This window comes from Gadus macrocephalus, chromosome 9 (genome assembly GCF_031168955.1).
Source record: "Gadus macrocephalus chromosome 9, ASM3116895v1".
NCBI classification, from domain to species: domain Eukaryota; kingdom Metazoa; phylum Chordata; class Actinopteri; order Gadiformes; family Gadidae; genus Gadus; species Gadus macrocephalus.
This window is the reverse complement of record NC_082390.1, coordinates 16346464-16364597: the sequence shown is the minus strand read 5'-3', so window position 1 is coordinate 16364597 and position 18134 is coordinate 16346464. Positions and strand designations below refer to the sequence as shown.

The 18134-nt window shown below is 43.9% G+C and overlaps 1 protein-coding gene and 1 long non-coding RNA gene across 2 annotated transcripts in view; one reads left to right on the top strand and one right to left on the bottom strand.

The window, feature by feature from the left end:
- Positions 1 to 18134, top strand: part of LOC132464669 (uncharacterized) — a 299834-nt gene that overhangs the window by 52575 nt on the left and 229125 nt on the right. The window lies entirely within an intron of this gene.
- The window catches only part of LOC132464662 (cytosolic carboxypeptidase 4), a 101928-nt gene that overhangs the window by 25682 nt on the left and 58112 nt on the right, over positions 1 to 18134 (bottom strand). Inside the window, 5 exon segments of the mRNA XM_060061165.1 lie at positions 4924 to 5104; positions 9481 to 9634; positions 11243 to 11375; positions 11802 to 11889; positions 15931 to 16079. Coding sequence (XP_059917148.1) covers positions 4924 to 5104; positions 9481 to 9634; positions 11243 to 11375; positions 11802 to 11889; positions 15931 to 16079 — 705 coding nt within the window.

Below are 18134 nucleotides of genomic sequence, written 5' to 3'. Positions count from 1 at the left end.
TGTGTGTGTTGGAAGGACTATATATTGAGAGCTTGTCATATATTGTCAGGACAAAGACATTTCTCTTGTGCGAATGGATCTGTCTCACATGATGATGTGAAACAGGCCTTTGGGACTATTAAATCCACACAGGGACTAGAGACACGCACACATACACAGACACACACACACACACACACACACACACACACACGACACATACACGCACACACAGAGCCCCCCCCCCCCCACACACACACACACTCACACACACAGACACACACTTACAAGGTTCAACGTATTAGTCAGAGCCCTAAAATTGACACTATCCAGTTCCCCTGTGGAAATCAATAAGCAGAGTCCGAAACAGCCAGAGTTCAACCAGCCGGCCAGAAGCACACGGAAATCTACTGCCCGACATAGATTTTGTGTGTGTGTGTGTGTGTGTGTGTGTGTGTGTGTGTGTGTGTGTCTGTGTGATGTTTTTTTGTCTATTTGAATTTCTCAGTTTTTTCACTGTGTTTGTGTGCGTGTAGGTGTGAGCCTGTGTGTGTTCCAATGAGCGCAATGAGCGTAGACATGTGTTGCCGTGGTCTGACTCTATGCAGTGAGACAGCAGTGGTGACGGCACAACCGGCGCCATTTTACCATTTCATGCTCAAACCGTCCGTGGTAATCTTTATTCTAACCGTCAGGAAAACGTGTGTGTGCGTGTGCGTGTGTGTGTGTGTGTGTGTGTGTGTGTGTGTCTGTGTGTGTGTGTGCGCTTATGTGTGTGTGTGTGTGTGTGTGTGTGTGTGCTTATGTGTGTGCGCTTATGTGTGTGTGTGTGTGTGTGTGTGTGCTTATGTGTGTGTGTGTGTGTGTCCGCTCGCGTTCAAACAGCAGCAGACAATTGCTGCTTGGAAGGTGTGGGCCAACATCTGCGAGCTAAAAGGACGCTATCTGACAGTGACAGAGCGTACGGCAGACACCAGTGTCCTGATCCCTCCACAGATAAGTCACTTCATTCAGCCTTCCTCTCTCAGACTCTTTCCCCCTGCAGCAGTAGCTCGGGCGTGGGCCAACAAACACACAGGGAACGCACTGGGAGCCTAGCAGAGTTCAAACTCTTTCTGAAACCTGTTATTTTCCACAACATTTATTTCCTCTGCCCAACCGGCCAGCTGCCTCACCTCGGGCACTGTGCACACACACACAGCGTGTGTGTGTGTGTGTGTGTGTGTGTGTGTGTGTGTGTGTGTGTGTGTGTGTGTGTGTGTGTGTGTGTGTGTGTGTGTGTGTGTGTGTGTGTGTGTGTGGCATATCTACCTGGCCACAAGTGCTTCGGCCCCCTCTGAATACATCTGTGGTCAATGCAGGGAGTTTGGTCCGACTGGATCTATTGGCATTTTCTGTTTGCCTGCATCCTTTTGTGTGTCGGCTTTTTCGGTTTCTCCTGCCCCGCGCGACGGCTTTTGTCAACGGTGACAGCCTTCTGTCATCCTATTGTCAAAGCCCGTCGTGACAGTCGTGAGCATCAACGATTCTTCAGTTCATATTTATTTGCCATTCCATCTATAAAGTCAAAACAGGTCTGGAAATAGAACGAGAATAATGGGTGCCGCATTTGTAAGCGTGTGTGTATGCGTGTGCGTGCGTGCGTGTGTTTGTGTGTGTCATGTGTGTGTGTGCGTGTGTCGTGTGTGCGTGTGTCGTGTGTGTATGTTTCTACATTGTATGTTCAAGACGTTTGTTTTAATCACATCGTGAATCCAATCTTCCTGAATATTTGACTAAACTGCGGAGGCGAACCTCTTACTGAGGGAAATGAGACTAGCAGAGTAGGTTGCAAGGGATTCATATGCAACAAAGAAAATCCATATCAAATCGACAGAGTTAATAAAGGAATCTGCTCCTAAATGATTAATGTTAATCAAAACAATGAGAAAATTAATTGCTTTGCGGCATAGCTGCGATGGCCTCTGCGGCAATCTACACAGACACTGATTTTGTTACGTTTGTGTTTTAGGCGTTGTGACACGGTCGATGTCATCCACAATGTGTCGACTGTGGAGGTGTGTGGTAACAAACAGCGAAACCCATTGCTGACTTAACGCTTGAAGTAGAGTGCGATATCTGTGTCAAAATGTTTAACAGCACATTCATCACAAAAGCTCATTTGAATGAATACGATATTCATTCATCGTCATTGCGCCACATTGACGTCATTAAAAAGTCATTTTTATTGACTTCGCATTTTTTATTGTTTATTTTTTAATGGGTTAAAGTGAGATAGAGAGAGAGAGAGAGAAAGAGAGAGCGAGAGAGAGAGAGAGAGAGAGAGAGAAAGAGAGAGCGAGAGAGAGAGAGAGAGAGAGGGAGCGAGAGAGAGGGAGCGAGAGAGAGAGAGAGAGAGAGAGAGAGAGAGAGAGAGAGAGCGAGAGAGAGCGAGAGAGAGAGAGAGAGAGAGAGAGAGAGAGAGAGAGAGAGAGAGAGGAAGTGTGTGTGACAGAGGGAGAAGGTGTGCAGGAGGCAGATAGGGAGAATGTGAGAAGATAAGGGACAAGGTAAAAAATAAAAAAAGATGGACGGGGAGACGGGGAGAGATGGACACAGGGGCAGTGAATCTCCAACGGGAGGAGACACAGGACGAGAAAGTGAGGGAGAATGACCCAAGAGGCATGTGATTAAATCCCGTCAGTGTCCGACCTAATTCCTTAGAAATGTCAGAATCGTGTCGCAAGACTTACATCAGGCACGCACGCACACTTGTGTAGCACCCACGCACACGCATTAGTATGAATAAAAGCGCGTGGGGGGGGGGGGGGGGAGGAGGCGATATTAGAATACGTACAAGGAGACACACGGATGCACGCTCAGACGGGAGGACAAAGGAGCGATGACCCACAGAACCCACATTAGATTTCAAATAGTTAAGAATTATCAGGGCGCAACATGGACATCTGTGCAGGATGTTTGTACTGCCAGGCTTGGTCCATCTGGGGGGGGGGGGGGGGGTATGGTTCCAGCCTGGACAGAGACATAACATGCCTGGATTAAAGCCAAGCAGGTACAATCACTGTACTGGATTGCAGTGGATGGGTTTGTGGAGTAAGTGAACGGTAATGCGTGGCGGTTTCATTCAAGACGGTTCGTCCTTGATGGAATCAGCTAAACACGTCACGTAGCAGGACTGCGGGGGTAGTGTACACCAACTGTAAGAGAGCGAGCGTGGGTTGGCTGGACTGACGCCAGCGAATGGGCCCGCTGTGTGCAACGCAGAGGTTCACCTTCTTCTGCGTCGACGCGTCTTTGAACGTGTTTAGATGTGATTGCTATCTGTGTCTGACAGTGATGAAAGCACCGCAGTGGTCAACTGTGAAAACGACTCAATGCAGCATCAAATAATGGGCTTTGCCAGCTCATTTAACAGGTCATTAAGCAAAACAAAGGGATTAAAAGAACGTGAGGGTCGAACTCAATATACACATGGGAATTAATGGGTCCATGGGTCAAACTCTGTGTAAACAATATTTAATACACACAACTCCGTCATACAAAGGGAGTTACATAGGTAGAAGTGGATTTGGCAAAAAGCCATTCAATTAAAGACTACATTTAAAATATTCCCTAGTTTGATTTCATGGATGTCAAGTTTCAAAGGCAATCTGTCTAGATGTCAGGATTTGGAACATAGGAATAGACAGCGCAGTAGCTGATAGTGATTTAGTTATCATATGCATAAACCTTTCCAATGGATAACTGGTATATACTGATTAACTCTTTGGAAGACCTTGAAAGCTGGAACCACCACATATGCTGGACTGTCTGGCAGAAGTTAGTCTTATAAATGACAGAATCCGAATTAAAGCAAATCATCAGACTAAACGGTTCCTAAACATAAACGTAATAGGTTTTTGAGGCAGCGAAGCACTGACATTTATCACATATTTACTAGTTTCACAAAGACACATTTCTTATAGAAGAGATAGCATCTTGACTAAAGATAACAACAACGTAAGACAGTCAGTTTCAGTCTGTTTCAGCCTGGCCCCTCTGGTCGTAAATGGCTGTTAAACGAAGAACCGCTCTCTTAAAACACTTCATTATAACAAAGATGCAATCATTGCATCACATTGGCCGACTCATTAAAGAATACATAGAGAGAAACAAGTTGGAAAAGACAGGCGTCTGCGTAAGAGAGAGAGAGAGAGAGAGAGAGAGAGAGAGAGAGAGAGAGAGAGAGAGAGAGAGAGAGAGAGAATCTAGCCTCCCTGACTTGTTGCTGTTTAAACAGATGCTTTGAAGCAAACAAATGGTGCATGCGAACCACAAACACATAAATATTAATTACGCAAAGATAGACAACACTCTGATTGTTTGATTGCCCTAAGACGCAACTTTATTTCAATGCAGATGGAGAATCCCCGAAGCTCATCCCAGCCTGTGTGTGCACACGTGTTAATTATTTCATGTCTGCGGACCAGCATATTTGCGTAATGAGGACTTCTCTTTGTGTATGCGTGTGTTTGTATGTGCATGTGTGTCTTTGTCTGTGTCTGTGTCTCGGTCTGTATGTGTGTGTGTGTGTGCGAGCGTATGTGTACGTGTGTGTGTGTGTGTGTGTGTGTGTGTGTGTGTGTGTGTGTGCATGTGTGCGTCTATGTGTATGTGTGTGCGTGCGTCAATGTGGATGTGTGTGTGCGTGTGTGTGTGTGTGTGTGTTTGTTTGCATGTGCGCCTGCGATACGTGCGTGTGCATGTGTATGTATGTACGGGTATGTTTGTGTTCATGCATATGTGCGTGTGGGTGCGTTCGCATGTGTGTGAATGCGTTCATGTGATTGCGCCTGTGTATGTGTGTATGTGTGTGTGTGTGTGTGTGTGTGTGTGTGTGTGTGTGTGTGTGTGTGTGTGTGTGTGCGTTCATGTGCATGTGTTTGTGTGTGCTATGGGACTCACGTGCCGTTGATGACCCCGTCGGGGTTGAGCATGGGGATGATCTTGAAGACGAAGGCCTCCCTGAGGCTCTGGGCCACCGGGTCCCGGCTGCACAGAAACCCCAGGGTGCCCCTCATCACCCAGCTGGCGTTGGACTCGCTGGGGTGGACACGCGCTGTCAGCACCAAGCACGGCCGGTTACCTGGACGGAGAGAGAGAGAGAGAGAGAGAGAGAGAGAGAGAGAGAGAGAGAGAGAGAGAGAGAGAGAGAGTGAGAGAGGCAGAGGGAGAGAGAGAGACAGAGAGGTAGAGGTAGAGAGAGAGAGAGAGAGAGAGAGACAGAGAGGTAGAGAGGTAGAGGTAGAGAGAGAGAGAGAGAGAGAGAGAGAGAGAGAGAGAGACAGAGAGGTAGAGAGGTAGAGGTTGAGAGAGAGAGAGAGACAGAGAGGTAGAGGTAGAGAGAGAGAGAGAGAGAGAGAGAGAGAGACAGAGAGGTAGAGAGGTAGAGGTAGAGAGAGAGAGAGAGAGAGAGAGAGAGAGAGAGACAGAGAGGTAGAGAGGTAGAGGTTGAGAGAGAGAGAGAGAGAGAGAGAGAGAGAGACAGAGAGGTAGAGAGGTAGAGGTTGAGAGAGAGGGGTGGGGGGTTGAGGCAGCGGTGGCACGCTCGGTGTGGTCTGTGGACAAGAGCTGTCAACACATGAACAAAAGACAATTACCTGGACAAACAAGAGAAAGGCGAGCAGAGTCCGAGTCAAGTCTCGGGACCGAGATAACGGATCTTGTCAGACGTTTTTTGTATGTGGGCTGTCACGAACAATTTGTCCAGCAGTCTAATGCAGGTGGAGGTTTTCTAGGACATAGCCATGAAGCAGAATGACTTTTGGTTGTTCTTTCTGTGTTGGCTTTCATTGCTTCTTGTCGTTGCTGTTTCTTGGTACTCTGGCTGCCTCGTCCGTCCTAACACCATGAACGAATTGTGAAGTCAGCCCCCCCCCCCCCCCGCGCACGCCCGGGCTTCGGATCAGTCAGCCCCCTGAAGCCCCTCCTGGATTTGGCTGTTATAGATGCATCTTCCCCCTCCGCCAAAGCCTCTGATTATTCAATTATGTGATTTTGGTCTTTAATCAAACCAGTGTTATTCCGTTGTCCTACACGCCACAACAGTCAATTTTGGCCTTGTTAGAGAGGGAGCAGCTGAGCAATTATGTTTTCAATCTGAGGTCACCAGAAATAATTGTCACATTGCGCCCGGATCTTAATTAACACATTTCAATTGTGTCAATATCATTCAAATGTGAATGATGTCCAGATTGCGGATGATGCTATTGGCATTCATTTTAAACTTTTAAATCGACCTATCCGTTGATCCGTCTATCTCTCTGTTTGTCTGTCTTTCAGACATGGCCCTCACAGTCACACCCTGCTTTCTCTCACCAGGGATCAGCAGAATAAACAACAAGACAAACAGAAGGACAAACAAAGCGCATGTCTCGTGTCCTCAGACTCAGTTATTTTCCCATGTGTCTTATCAGCAATTGCTCAGAATTAGTGGAGCTGAGAAAAACGTCTCTCACGGCCCATTGGTCAGAAAGGCTGGTCATCATTCATTTCTATTGGCTGGTTGCCTGTTGAGGTCCATTACTATTGGCCCATGGCTTGTCGACATTCATTAGCATTGGCCTATAGAGTTGTTGAGGTCCATTACTATTGGCCTATGGAGGTGTTGAAGTCTATTACTATTGGCTGATGGAGTAGTTTTGCAACATTAGTTTCATAAAAATAAGTTGGGTGCATCAGTGTTGTGGGATAGCTGTTTGTGTCTTCTTTTTGTTGATGCATTGTATTGGCTTTGAGAGGGCAGATATCCAAGCACAATTTAGAGAAAACGATAAACCAAATATGATGCCCGTGTTCATATTGATTTAAAGCCTTATTAGCAGATTTTCGTAACAAATATTGAATGGAGCAAAATGGAAAACCACCCAACCTTTGGAAATAACTTTTTTCCCCAGAGCTAGATTGAAAATATGTAAAGGTTGTCTATTCATATTGTATCTGTGTTATATCTGTGCTCAGTAATTGAATCTTGTTGTATTTCATCCGCATGTTACATGGCATTTAAGTAGTTGTAAAAAAAAATCCGAAGATTATGAAAAAAAGATTGTCCTCGTGCACTTTAACAGACTTTCAACACCCTTTTGTCAACGGCAGGAAATTGACAAGATGTCCATTTTGTCCCAAGATTTTTTTACCTAATATAATTGTGTTGAAATTGTAAATAATTAAACTTGAAGAAAATACTTTTGTTTTGAGAATTCTCAAAACAAAATACCAGAATTAGGTAGGTAAAAATAATACTTGTAGAGTTCCAGAAATATTTTTCTCAGTTTGTATTTCTGGCAATATGCTTAAGACATTACTCTGGCACTGAGTAGCTTTGTCGAGAAAAGCTGCTGGTATTCAATACGAAAGCATTCTGAATTGAATGAGAAAACCAGGACAGCTTCTACCAACACCATAACAGTAGTGAGTGCTATGACTCTATTAGCACCAGTTTTTGAAGCTACAGAATTTATAATGTTTTCTTTAACTCATCTATGACTAACCACAATCAGTCAATAGGCCAATGGCATAAAGCTTGCTCTCACTGATTTGAAGAATGAAATATTTGTCTATGTAGACGGTTTGCCCACCTGACTGCTATTCATAACCTACTGTATAAATGGCAATCACATTATTAAGCACTCTATTGAATCTTGGTCTTTAAATCAATATTGCTTGAAATAAAGGAAAACTTGAGGATCTTTCCACCAGGATCATAGATTCCGATAAACTAGTCTAACCCTAGTCTAAGGGTCTAATGCAGGCAAAGAAAATTGAAATTGGTCCATTATTGAGCGAGAACACAGCAACCTTCACGGACTGCATTGTAACCCTTTGGGGCAATTAGGCCCCGCCGATATACGTCCCGGAAGTGCTTGTTGTTGCCTCTAACAGTGTCCGTCGTCCAACCGAGTCAGAATGATGAATTATAAGACATAGTCATAAAAGTGGTTCACGCAGCCTGATCTACTTAATGCCACTCCATTTGACGTAGTCTGGCATTTACAGCCCGACCGCCACATCCCAGTGTTTGATATCGTCAATCATCCAGTCGGTCATCGACTGTACATCCATCTGTGTTTGCCTTTTCATTTTGATCTCCAAATCGATCAATTCCACCAACGACTCTTTGAACCTGCCAGCTCCGACAGAACATTTATTCTTCAATTTATTCTGTTTTGTAAAAAAAAATGATCTATATATGCTTTTGATTCTAAATTTAATTAAAATATTGGATTTTAATGGAAAAGATTACCTATCTGCTCTCTTTATTTGAAAAGGATGTTGCGTAATATTTAAAATACCAGTTTCTAATAAAAGCATTTCCTGTAGGCCTATGATAATATGGTATTGTTGATTTACCATGATGAATTGCATTTGGTCGTCTCCTCCCAAAGAACTTTTTCTTCACCCATGGGATTGTTAAGGATCGCTGGTTTTCAATTTAGTAGTGAAATATAAACAAAGTCTGTAATAGTTATAGATGTCTGTCTTTGCATGCCTGGCTAGACATTTGCAAACACACACACACACACACACACACACACACACACACACACACACACACACACACACACACACACACACACACACACACACACACACACACACACACACACACACACACACACACACTCATAAACAATAAGACACAAATAAAACATGCATACGTGACCTCAGTCTCATTTAAGACACACACGCTGACACATAGGAAAAAACACAAATAACACCCACCCACACATAACATTCTAACATTGTATTCTTCCCTTTGCAGAGAAGAGTGTCACAGAAACCGATTCCTAACTTCATCAGGAATATTTGGCCGCAGGCTAACTACAGCCACAGTGATCCAGACTGCAGGCTAGTTTACTATCCCCACTGGGAGCAAGCTTGTTATGTTGTATTCTGACTGCAAGCTATCTCTTTACTTTGTATTCTGAGTTCATAACCTTTCTTTTGTTTTCGTGTTTTCGTGTTGTCAACTGGATGGCTACTTTGTTGGATTGGATATAAAACCTTCATCTGTCAATTTCAATTAAAGGGACCTCTAAGTAGTTGTATCTGATGAAGTCTATAACTTATATTCTTATTCTAGCATATTGCATTATAATCTAGCATCCTTATTATACTATAGTAAAGTATCTGCAGACTTTTAATTGATTTTGTCCTGTCAATATTCTCAACTGGTATTTCCTTTTACAATATTGCAATAACTACAATATATTAAGGAATGTCTACCCACATGCAAATGCACTGGTGGAGGTAGAGACAGACACAAGATTTCTATATTTATATTGTATGAGATGCAATTGAGTATAAGTGTCAAAAGGTGTTGACACTAAACCAACACACATGCATATTATTATCATAACTGGAGATCATTTTGAGTGTGTGGTTCAACTGGCTTCTACCGTTGCACGTTCATAGAGCTTTATTTTAACAGACAAACACAAACGCACGTACACACACACTTACGTAGTTGGTGCATGTCCCTCCACCCTCTGCTGGCGGGGCAGGCGGTGATGGTGACTAGTGGACATGGGTTTCCAGCCAAGCTGGAGCACAAAGTCTGCTGCCGGAAAAACACCTTGGCAGGGTCCACCGATCGCCCCAGCACCTGGAGATGGGACTGTGTGGAGCCAGAGAGGGGCAGAGATAAGAGAAAGAGTGCTATTAGGATTTAGGCACATTTTGCCTGGATGGAAAGGCCCATTTCCAACAAATGGTTGGAGAAAAAAGCTAATGGAGAAATGTTTTATTTTTTACGGAATAATAAGTTGCTAAATTATTCCACAAAGGGTAGGGATGAAGATAAAGGTTGTACACGTTTCGAAATGCAAGTTTATAATTATATAAACCCAGTGAAGCATGAATAGGAAAGAATTATAAGCGGCAATTGTTCAAATTTGCGTTGTCAATGTTTGTGCCGAGAAAGTACGACTTAAAAATATGATGTCAAATAAATAAAAAAAGACATCTGAGAGAGAGCAACAGACAACAAGCTGTTTATTCCTTCCTTTTGTCCTTTCAAAGTTTCCTGTATTCATGTTTTGCAGCTAAATGACAAAGCAAGGCTGGGGGAGAATGAAAAGGCATAATAATTAGCATGCTTACGAGAGGGAAATCAATGATATGAGAAGCATCCTGCCACCACCAATCATTGATAAAAAAAACTTGAATACCGGACAGCCTTGCTTCTATGCCCATTGCTTAGAGACAATATGAATGACTTCAACAAACATGCAGCAACTCAAATATAATTTCCCTATAATTGCAGTTATTTCCTGCTACTATACTGATGGTTCTATATATGGTTTTGTCTCCCTTATCGCCAGCATCATGAAATGAGGCTTTCAAAAGCAGCTATTTCCTGCTCACTAGTATTTTATATCTCATGAAATGGCAGATGAACGCTAAGCTTTATAAATGTAGACTTCCATTGTTATCCAACAACCAGCAAATTCAAAAAAAGATATACATGTGCCCACATGTTAATTTGTATTTGTATGTTAGGCGAACAAACACATAGTTTTCCTCTCATCCTGACATGCCCATAACATATTTTAACATTGTGTTGCATGAATTCACCATAAGGAGGGATTCTGAAGACCAAAGCAACATGACACATATATTTTGATAACCATGGAAGATGATAGTCTTTTGCAAGACCTGAAAGCAGCATAAAAACATTCTCAGACGAGGCCTGATTCTCAAATGCATGGACATACACACGCACGCATACATAACTCTTATCCTCGGCGATCACACGTACACACACAGACACATACACAGACACAAACAGAACTAAAACTAGATGTTTTTTGGCACAACAAAAGCAAAGGTGGATAATAAAGCTCCCGTATTCAGAAAATGTATGTTATGGTCACACCTTCAAACCTAGACAGACAGACAGACAGACAGACAGACAGACAGACAGACAGACAGACAGACAGACAGACAGACAGACAGACAGACAGACAGACAGACAGACAGACAGACAGACAGACAGACAGACAGACAGACAGACAGACAGACAGACAGACAGACAGACAGACAGACAGACAGACAGACAGACAGACAGACAGACAGACAGACAGACAGACAGACAGACAGACAGACAGACAGACAGACAGACAGACAGACAGACAGACAGACAGACAGACAGACAGACAGACAGACAGACAGACAGACAGACAGACAGACAGAAGGACGGATAGATAGACGGAAAAATGTGTACCTGCAGTGCAGAATATGTGTAAGGATAGTGGTAGGCCAGGTAGCATACGTCTTCTTTGTGTTTAAAGGTCACAGTAAAGGTCAAAGTGTAAAAGGTCGGCCCTCTGCTGCCCTGTGCTGGACAGAAGTGATTCCTAGATAAAAAAAAAAAGGGGGAATCTAAATTTGAGGCAAACATCACAACAACAGCCAGACGGGTGAAAGCTAAAACCATATTCGTAAACTCAAGTGTAAATTGATAGGGAATTTAGTTATGATTCAAGCTCTTATTGGATTGTTAAATGTTCTCTGCTAAGATACAATATTGGATGTTGCATTAGTGTACAACAACAAAAGACTGGCCAAGAAGTATTTCAGGGCTAAAAATTGTTCAGCTTACAACCACTACAAGCAATCACAGTAGATTTTATTATTGAATGTTTGCATTTTATTTCAACAGATAGAATGGAGGAAAAACTATGAGGGTGTTTGTTGTGGCAACTGTCCAAGAGGGAACAATTAAGCAAAACGCGTGGGTGGTGTGAATCACATTAGACGCTCAATCTGGGGCCCAGAAGTACCTGAAGTAACAGATCTCCGTGCCAGTCCGCACCCAGTGTGGTCTGCCATCGAGAGCTTCTCTCACAGAGTAGAGAACAGGCTGCATACCTGCAGCACACACACACACACACACACACACACACACACACACACACACACACACACACACACACACACACACACACACACGCACACACACACACACGCACATGCGCACACGCACAGAAACACACACAGACAGCAATATAAAGGGTCTGCAATTCCCATATTCCTCAGACTGCAGATAAAAGTTTGCACAGGCATGCACACACACACACACGCACACACACACACAAATGCGTGTAAAACACAAGATGGGAGCTGCTCAGAGTTTTCAGAAGTAGATGCTTGTTTCTGCGGTCCAGGCTTGAGCTCGAGGGCTCCTGCAGTGTAATGGTGGGCAGTGAAGGGGTTTCTCTGCCATCAGCGCCAGCCAATAAAGCCCATCTAAATAATGGTTACGTCTAAACAAAGTTAGACAACATTCATTTGTCTCCCAGGGCGAGAGAGGAGGAAGCCCATCCTGCATCAGACCCCCATCCAGAGACACACACACTGAGCCGTACACACCCTGGCTCCCACCCCCTCCTTTGGGAGATTGTTGTGAGTAGTTCCGTTTTGCACCGGGGTCGGAGATAGATAGCTACTTTACTTTCTTCTCAATCAGGATCTTCGTTCAGACAAAAAAAGCCATTTTCCATACAATGGAAGGACGGGCTATTTTGTAAAAACACTGTCTTCTTCCATTCACTGACTCACTACCTGAGATGAAACAATTTCCTGGAAACCTAGTTTGCAGCTGCAAAAAAAACATTATGTGAGTGAAGTGCAGATGCCTTTTTTTTGTATTTTGTATATTTGAGTGTGTTTGTGTGTGTGCGTGTGATGGTGTCCATGTGTTTGTGTGCGCGCATGCATCCTTGCGAGAGTGCACATGCATGTGTTTGTTTGCCTGCATGTTCACGCGTGTATCATTACGTGCCTGTGTGTGTGTGTGTGTGTGTGTGTGTGTGTGTGTGTGTGTGTGTGTGTGTGTGTGTGTGTGTGTGTGTGTGTGTGTGTGTGTGTGTGTGTGTGTGTGTGTTTGTGTGTGATAGTGTGTGTTGTAAGAGTGTGTGTGTATGTCTAGGCTGCAATAGATTGCCGAGGACAAAACAGGAAAACACAGCAAAAAGTCGGCCCTATCATTGTTCAGCACACACTCTGCCCAGGTGGTTCCACAGGGGGGAGGGGTGGAGTGCAACAGCAAGCTCAATAAGTAGGACAATCCCACTAGCACTGATAAGACATGTGGGGTTGGGAGGTGAAGAAGTAGCTTCGACCTCACTTTATTGCTTCAACTGAAGTCGTGAGACTCCGATGGAAAGGAACGCAGGTCAGGTCTATCTGTGTGGGTGCAGACTAGATTCCCATTATTTCCAGGTGTCAAACACACAAACACGGAAACAAGCAAGCATATTTAGCAAGCCAAGAGCATGAGCTGGAGACGGTGCAGAATCACCAGGTGTGGATTGTTAGTGTTAGTGTAGACTAGAGTTGTATTCACATGGTGCACTGAGCTTATCGCAGAGTTTACTTCAATGATGATGAAAATGACCATGAAACCATCTGACAGAAGAACAGGCTTGCGATGGTTAGCATTGGGTTTAGTCTCATCCATTGCTGCCAGCTTTCATCTAACCGTCTTGTAGATTGCCTGGGATTTTGCAAATCACACAAACTCGCTCTCCTATTCTCCCATCTTAATTTATGTAATATAAATAAATATGATGGCTCTGTCCTCAGGCTACCCCACCTAATCATCCTAGGTAGTTTGCCAGGTAGATCAGGATCATCTGATTTATTATGCTGTGGCAGCTGAGCTGCCAGAACTACTATCATGGCTAACCTTTGGTTCATAGCGGTGCTCTGGCCTTTTTATTAATATATATTATTGCTTCGTCATATTTCTCTATGTTCTTATATGTCTCTTGGTCTATCTGTCAAGCCAATATCTGCAATATTCAAAGCCAGAGAAGATAATGTAGCATTCAAATTGGGCTACACATCATAGGGTGCTTTTCATCTTCGGTGGGGGTTATTTCTTGGAATGCACACATATCACCATATGGTCTGTTTGCTAAATTGACACGGCCTGAAATTAAACTTAGTGATGGAGCTTTGGAACAGCTTGTACCCTATTAGGTTATCCTTGGTTTTTTCCTGAACACTATAATTAATTTAGGATGCAGTTTTTTATAAACAAATCAGATGGCTTAAATTGAAAGGTTAGCTGATTTTGACCTTTGACTACCTTTCACTGTTTGGTGTGAGAAGACGCTTAAAGAAGGCAAAGCCAGGAAAAGCAGCACACCGCCGATAGCACACTGCCCTCCGATAGCAGGAATAAAACCAGAGAACAGACAGGAAGGAACAGGAAAACCAGAGTAAAGAAGAGAATCAATCAAAAACTAGCAAAGTGAGCGGTTGAGCTGGTTAGAAGGAAACAGGCAAAACTCCACTATTGATGGCTGAAGCAGAGGAGCAGTGACTAGTCAGAACATGACACCTGCTGCTGGCAGGTGACAGCCAGACAAGACTCCCACCATATATATAGTTTCTTACAGGAGGTTGAAGATATTGCGTTGACGGGTGGCCATTTTGTAAAAAGAAAATGAAAAACAATGACAAAAATTTTTTTCATGAAAGGCAAGGAAAACCTCAAAAGAAGCCAAAGCCGTGTTCCACTGTATTGGAATAGAAGTGAGATTCAATAGTACTGAAGGTATCCCTTCATCTCCATGGTGATGCATCGTCTCTCTGCATTAAATGCTGGGAGTCGTTTGGAGAGACTTTTGAGGATCAAGATGCTCTTAAAGACAGTTACCCACCAACAGCAACATACAGAAGCCTGAGGCTCAACATTGAGAACTATTATCATGACCTGAAACCATTTTCGTTGAAATCCATTTAACCTTGAGACTCTACTGAACCGGGAAAATGTATAATCTGGAAACGATGTGCTCATGCAAATAGATCATGCATATATTCAACACACAATGTATTAGTTATGTTTCTTCGGTATGCCCTATTTGAGGCGCGTGACCACAAGTTTCTGTTTTTTCAAAATCCATCAAAAATTTCGAATTAAGTCAATAAAATGAAAAAAATCAAATTAGCTCAATCTAATCAAAACATCATATATCAAAAGGAACATGCACTATGCATACCATACACCCCCTGTACTATTTCAAAGCTATAAATTGAATAACATATGAAAATCCCGTTATATAGCTAAAGTGAAATATGAAGTATAAACTTTCTAAAACAAGTGTCGACTTTGAATGAATAGGATTGCCCAGGAAAATCTCCTTGGATGAGCTGAAAGGGAAAATGAGAATTTAAGCCCAAAATGGGATGCACACATTTTGTGTACTTGACTGGATTTGAAGGCTTGCCAGGTACGGATGGTCTTTTAAGCATCTGCTGCTATGGAAGAGATTAATGCTCTGTTGAAGGAGGATGGCTGAATCATGGCGAGTGTTTGGTTTAAAGGGCTGGGGATTAAATGTATTGGAATTATTGTGTGTTATTTGTCTTTTGGACGAATACATAATTTGTATTTTGTTGAATTTGTTGAAGATCAGGGTTGAAGGACTGTCAGTTTTCTTTCAGTGTGAGAGAACTTCATTTCAGTTCTCACACACACACACACACACACACACACACACACACACACGCACACGCACACGCACACCAACACACCGAATGAGAAAATTGAGTGGAGCCAATTTACAACTACACTTTAGGACATCATGGGGACCAGTACTTAATGGTTTTGGGCTTGACCAAAACTAGAACCGTTTGTTGTAGTTTAAGCTATTTAAAATACAATTGGGCGTTTTGGCCTCACGAGTAGCTAGATTTAATAGGTTTGGATGTGGCACATTTCTAAAATGAATTCTCAACTCAAATTTGCTGTTGGAAAAAGTTATCGGCCATGGCCGTTTCCATGGAGCCAGTGTTTCAAATCAATGCGTTTATCGTCAATTGTACAATTGTTAACGGCTTGCTATTTGTTTCAATGAGTAGAACAATTCCTGATTGATTCTAATGGGTTCTCTCGCTCACCATAGTTGAACTGGCTGTTGGTCTTCTCGCAGTTGATGACGTTGAAGCGATAGGGAATGTCGGCCGCCATGTTGCTGACCTCAAAGTAAAACCACTGGGTGTTAATGGAACAGTTGGCGTCTGCATTCAAGATGAGGTCATATTCATATCTGTGTCAGAGGGTTGGAGAGAGTGGAGGGAATGGAGAGAGGGGAGTGTGGGAAGGAAGACAAGACTGTTTATAATGAAATAAATGAAGTCATTATCATTGCAAAGCCTTTTTTTCAAAGTGCAGTTTACATGGTCACTATTTAGAACACACAATACCATTATGCATTTAGAACACACAATACCACCCACGCAGTGGAGTGAGAGTGTCTGTCTGTCTGTCTGTCTGTCTGTCTGTCTGTCTGTCTGTCTGTCTGTCTGTCTGTCTGTCTGTCTGTCTGTCTGTCTGTCTGTCTGTCTGTCTGTCTGTCTGTCTGTCTGTCTGTCTGTCTGTCTGTCTGTCTGTCTGTCTGTCTGTCTGTCTGTCTGTCTGTCTGTCTGTCTGTCTGTCTGTCTGTCTGTCTGTCTGTCTGTCTGTCTGTCTGTCTGTCTGTCTGTCTGTCTGTCTGTCTGTCTGTCTGTCTGTCTGTCTGTCTGTCTGTCTGTCTGTCTGTCTGTCTGTCTGTCTGTCTGTCTGTCTGTCTGTCTGTCTGTCTGTCTGTCTGTCTGTCTGTCTGTCTGTCTGTCTGTCTGTCTGTCTGTCTGTCTGTCTGTCTGTCTGTCTGTCTGTCTGTCTGTCTGTCTGTCTGTCTGTCTGTCTGTCTGTCTGTCTGTCTGTCTGTCTGTCTGTCTGTCTGTCTGTCTGTCTGTCTGTCTGTCTGTCTGTCTGTCTGTCTGTCTGTCTGTCTGTCTGTCTGTCTGTCTGTCTGTCTGTCTGTCTGTCTGTCTGTCTGTCTGTCTGTCTGTCTGTCTGTCTGTCTGTCTGTCTGTCTGTCTGTCTGTCTGTCTGTCTGTCTGTCTGTCTGTCTGTCTGTCTGTCTGTCTGTCTGTCTGTCTGTCTGTCTGTCTGTCTGTCTGTCTGTCTGTCTGTCTGTCTGTCTGTCTGTCTGTCTGTCTGTCTGTCTGTCTGTCTGTCTGTCTGTCTGTCTGTCTGTCTGTCTGTCTGTCTGTCTGTCTGTCTGTCTGTCTGTCTGTCTGTCTGTCTGTCTGTCTGTCTGTCTGTCTGTCTGTCTGTCTGTCTGTCTGTCTGTCTGTCTGTCTGTCTGTCTGTCTGTCTGTCTGTCTGTCTGTCTGTCTGTCTGTCTGTCTGTCTGTCTGTCTGTCTGTCTGTCTGTCTGTCTGTCTGTCTGTCTGTCTGTCTGTCTGTCTGTCTGTCTGTCTGTCTGTCTGTCTGTCTGTCTGTCTGTCTGTCTGTCTGTCTGTCTGTCTGTCTGTCTGTCTGTCTGTCTGTCTGTCTGTCTGTCTGTCTGTCTGTCTGTCTGTCTGTCTGTCTGTCTGTCTGTCTGTCTGTCTGTCTGTCTGTCTGTCTGTCTGTCTGTCTGTCTGTCTGTCTGTCTGTCTGTCTGTCTGTCTGTCTGTCTGTCTGTCTGTCTGTCTGTCTGTCTGTCTGTCTGTCTGTCTGTCTGTCTGTCTGTCTGTCTGTCTGTCTGTCTGTCTGTCTGTCTGTCTGTCTGTCTGTCTGTCTGTCTGTCTGTCTGTCTGTCTGTCTGTCTGTCTGTCTGTCTGTCTGTCTGTCTGTCTGTCTGTCTGTCTGTCTGTCTGTCTGTCTGTCTGTCTGTCTGTCTGTCTGTCTGTCTGTCTGTCTGTCTGTCTGTCTGTCTGTCTGTCTGTCTGTCTGTCTGTCTGTCTGTCTGTCTGTCTGTCTGTCTGTCTGTCTGTCTGTCTGTCTGTCTGTCTGTCTGTCTGTCTGTCTGTCTGTCTGTCTGTCTGTCTGTCTGTCTGTCTGTCTGTCTGTCTGTCTGTCTGTCTGTCTGTCTGTCTGTCTGTCTGTCTGTCTGTCTGTCTGTCTGTCTGTCTGTCTGTCTGTCTGTCTGTCTGTCTGTCTGTCTGTCTGTCTGTCTGTCTGTCTGTCTGTCTGTCTGTCTGTCTGTCTGTCTGTCTGTCTGTCTGTCTGTCTGTCTGTCTGTCTGTCTGTCTGTCTGTCTGTCTGTCTGTCTGTCTGTCTGTCTGTCTGTCTGTCTGTCTGTCTGTCTGTCTGTCTGTCTGTCTGTCTGTCTGTCTGTCTGTCTGTCTGTCTG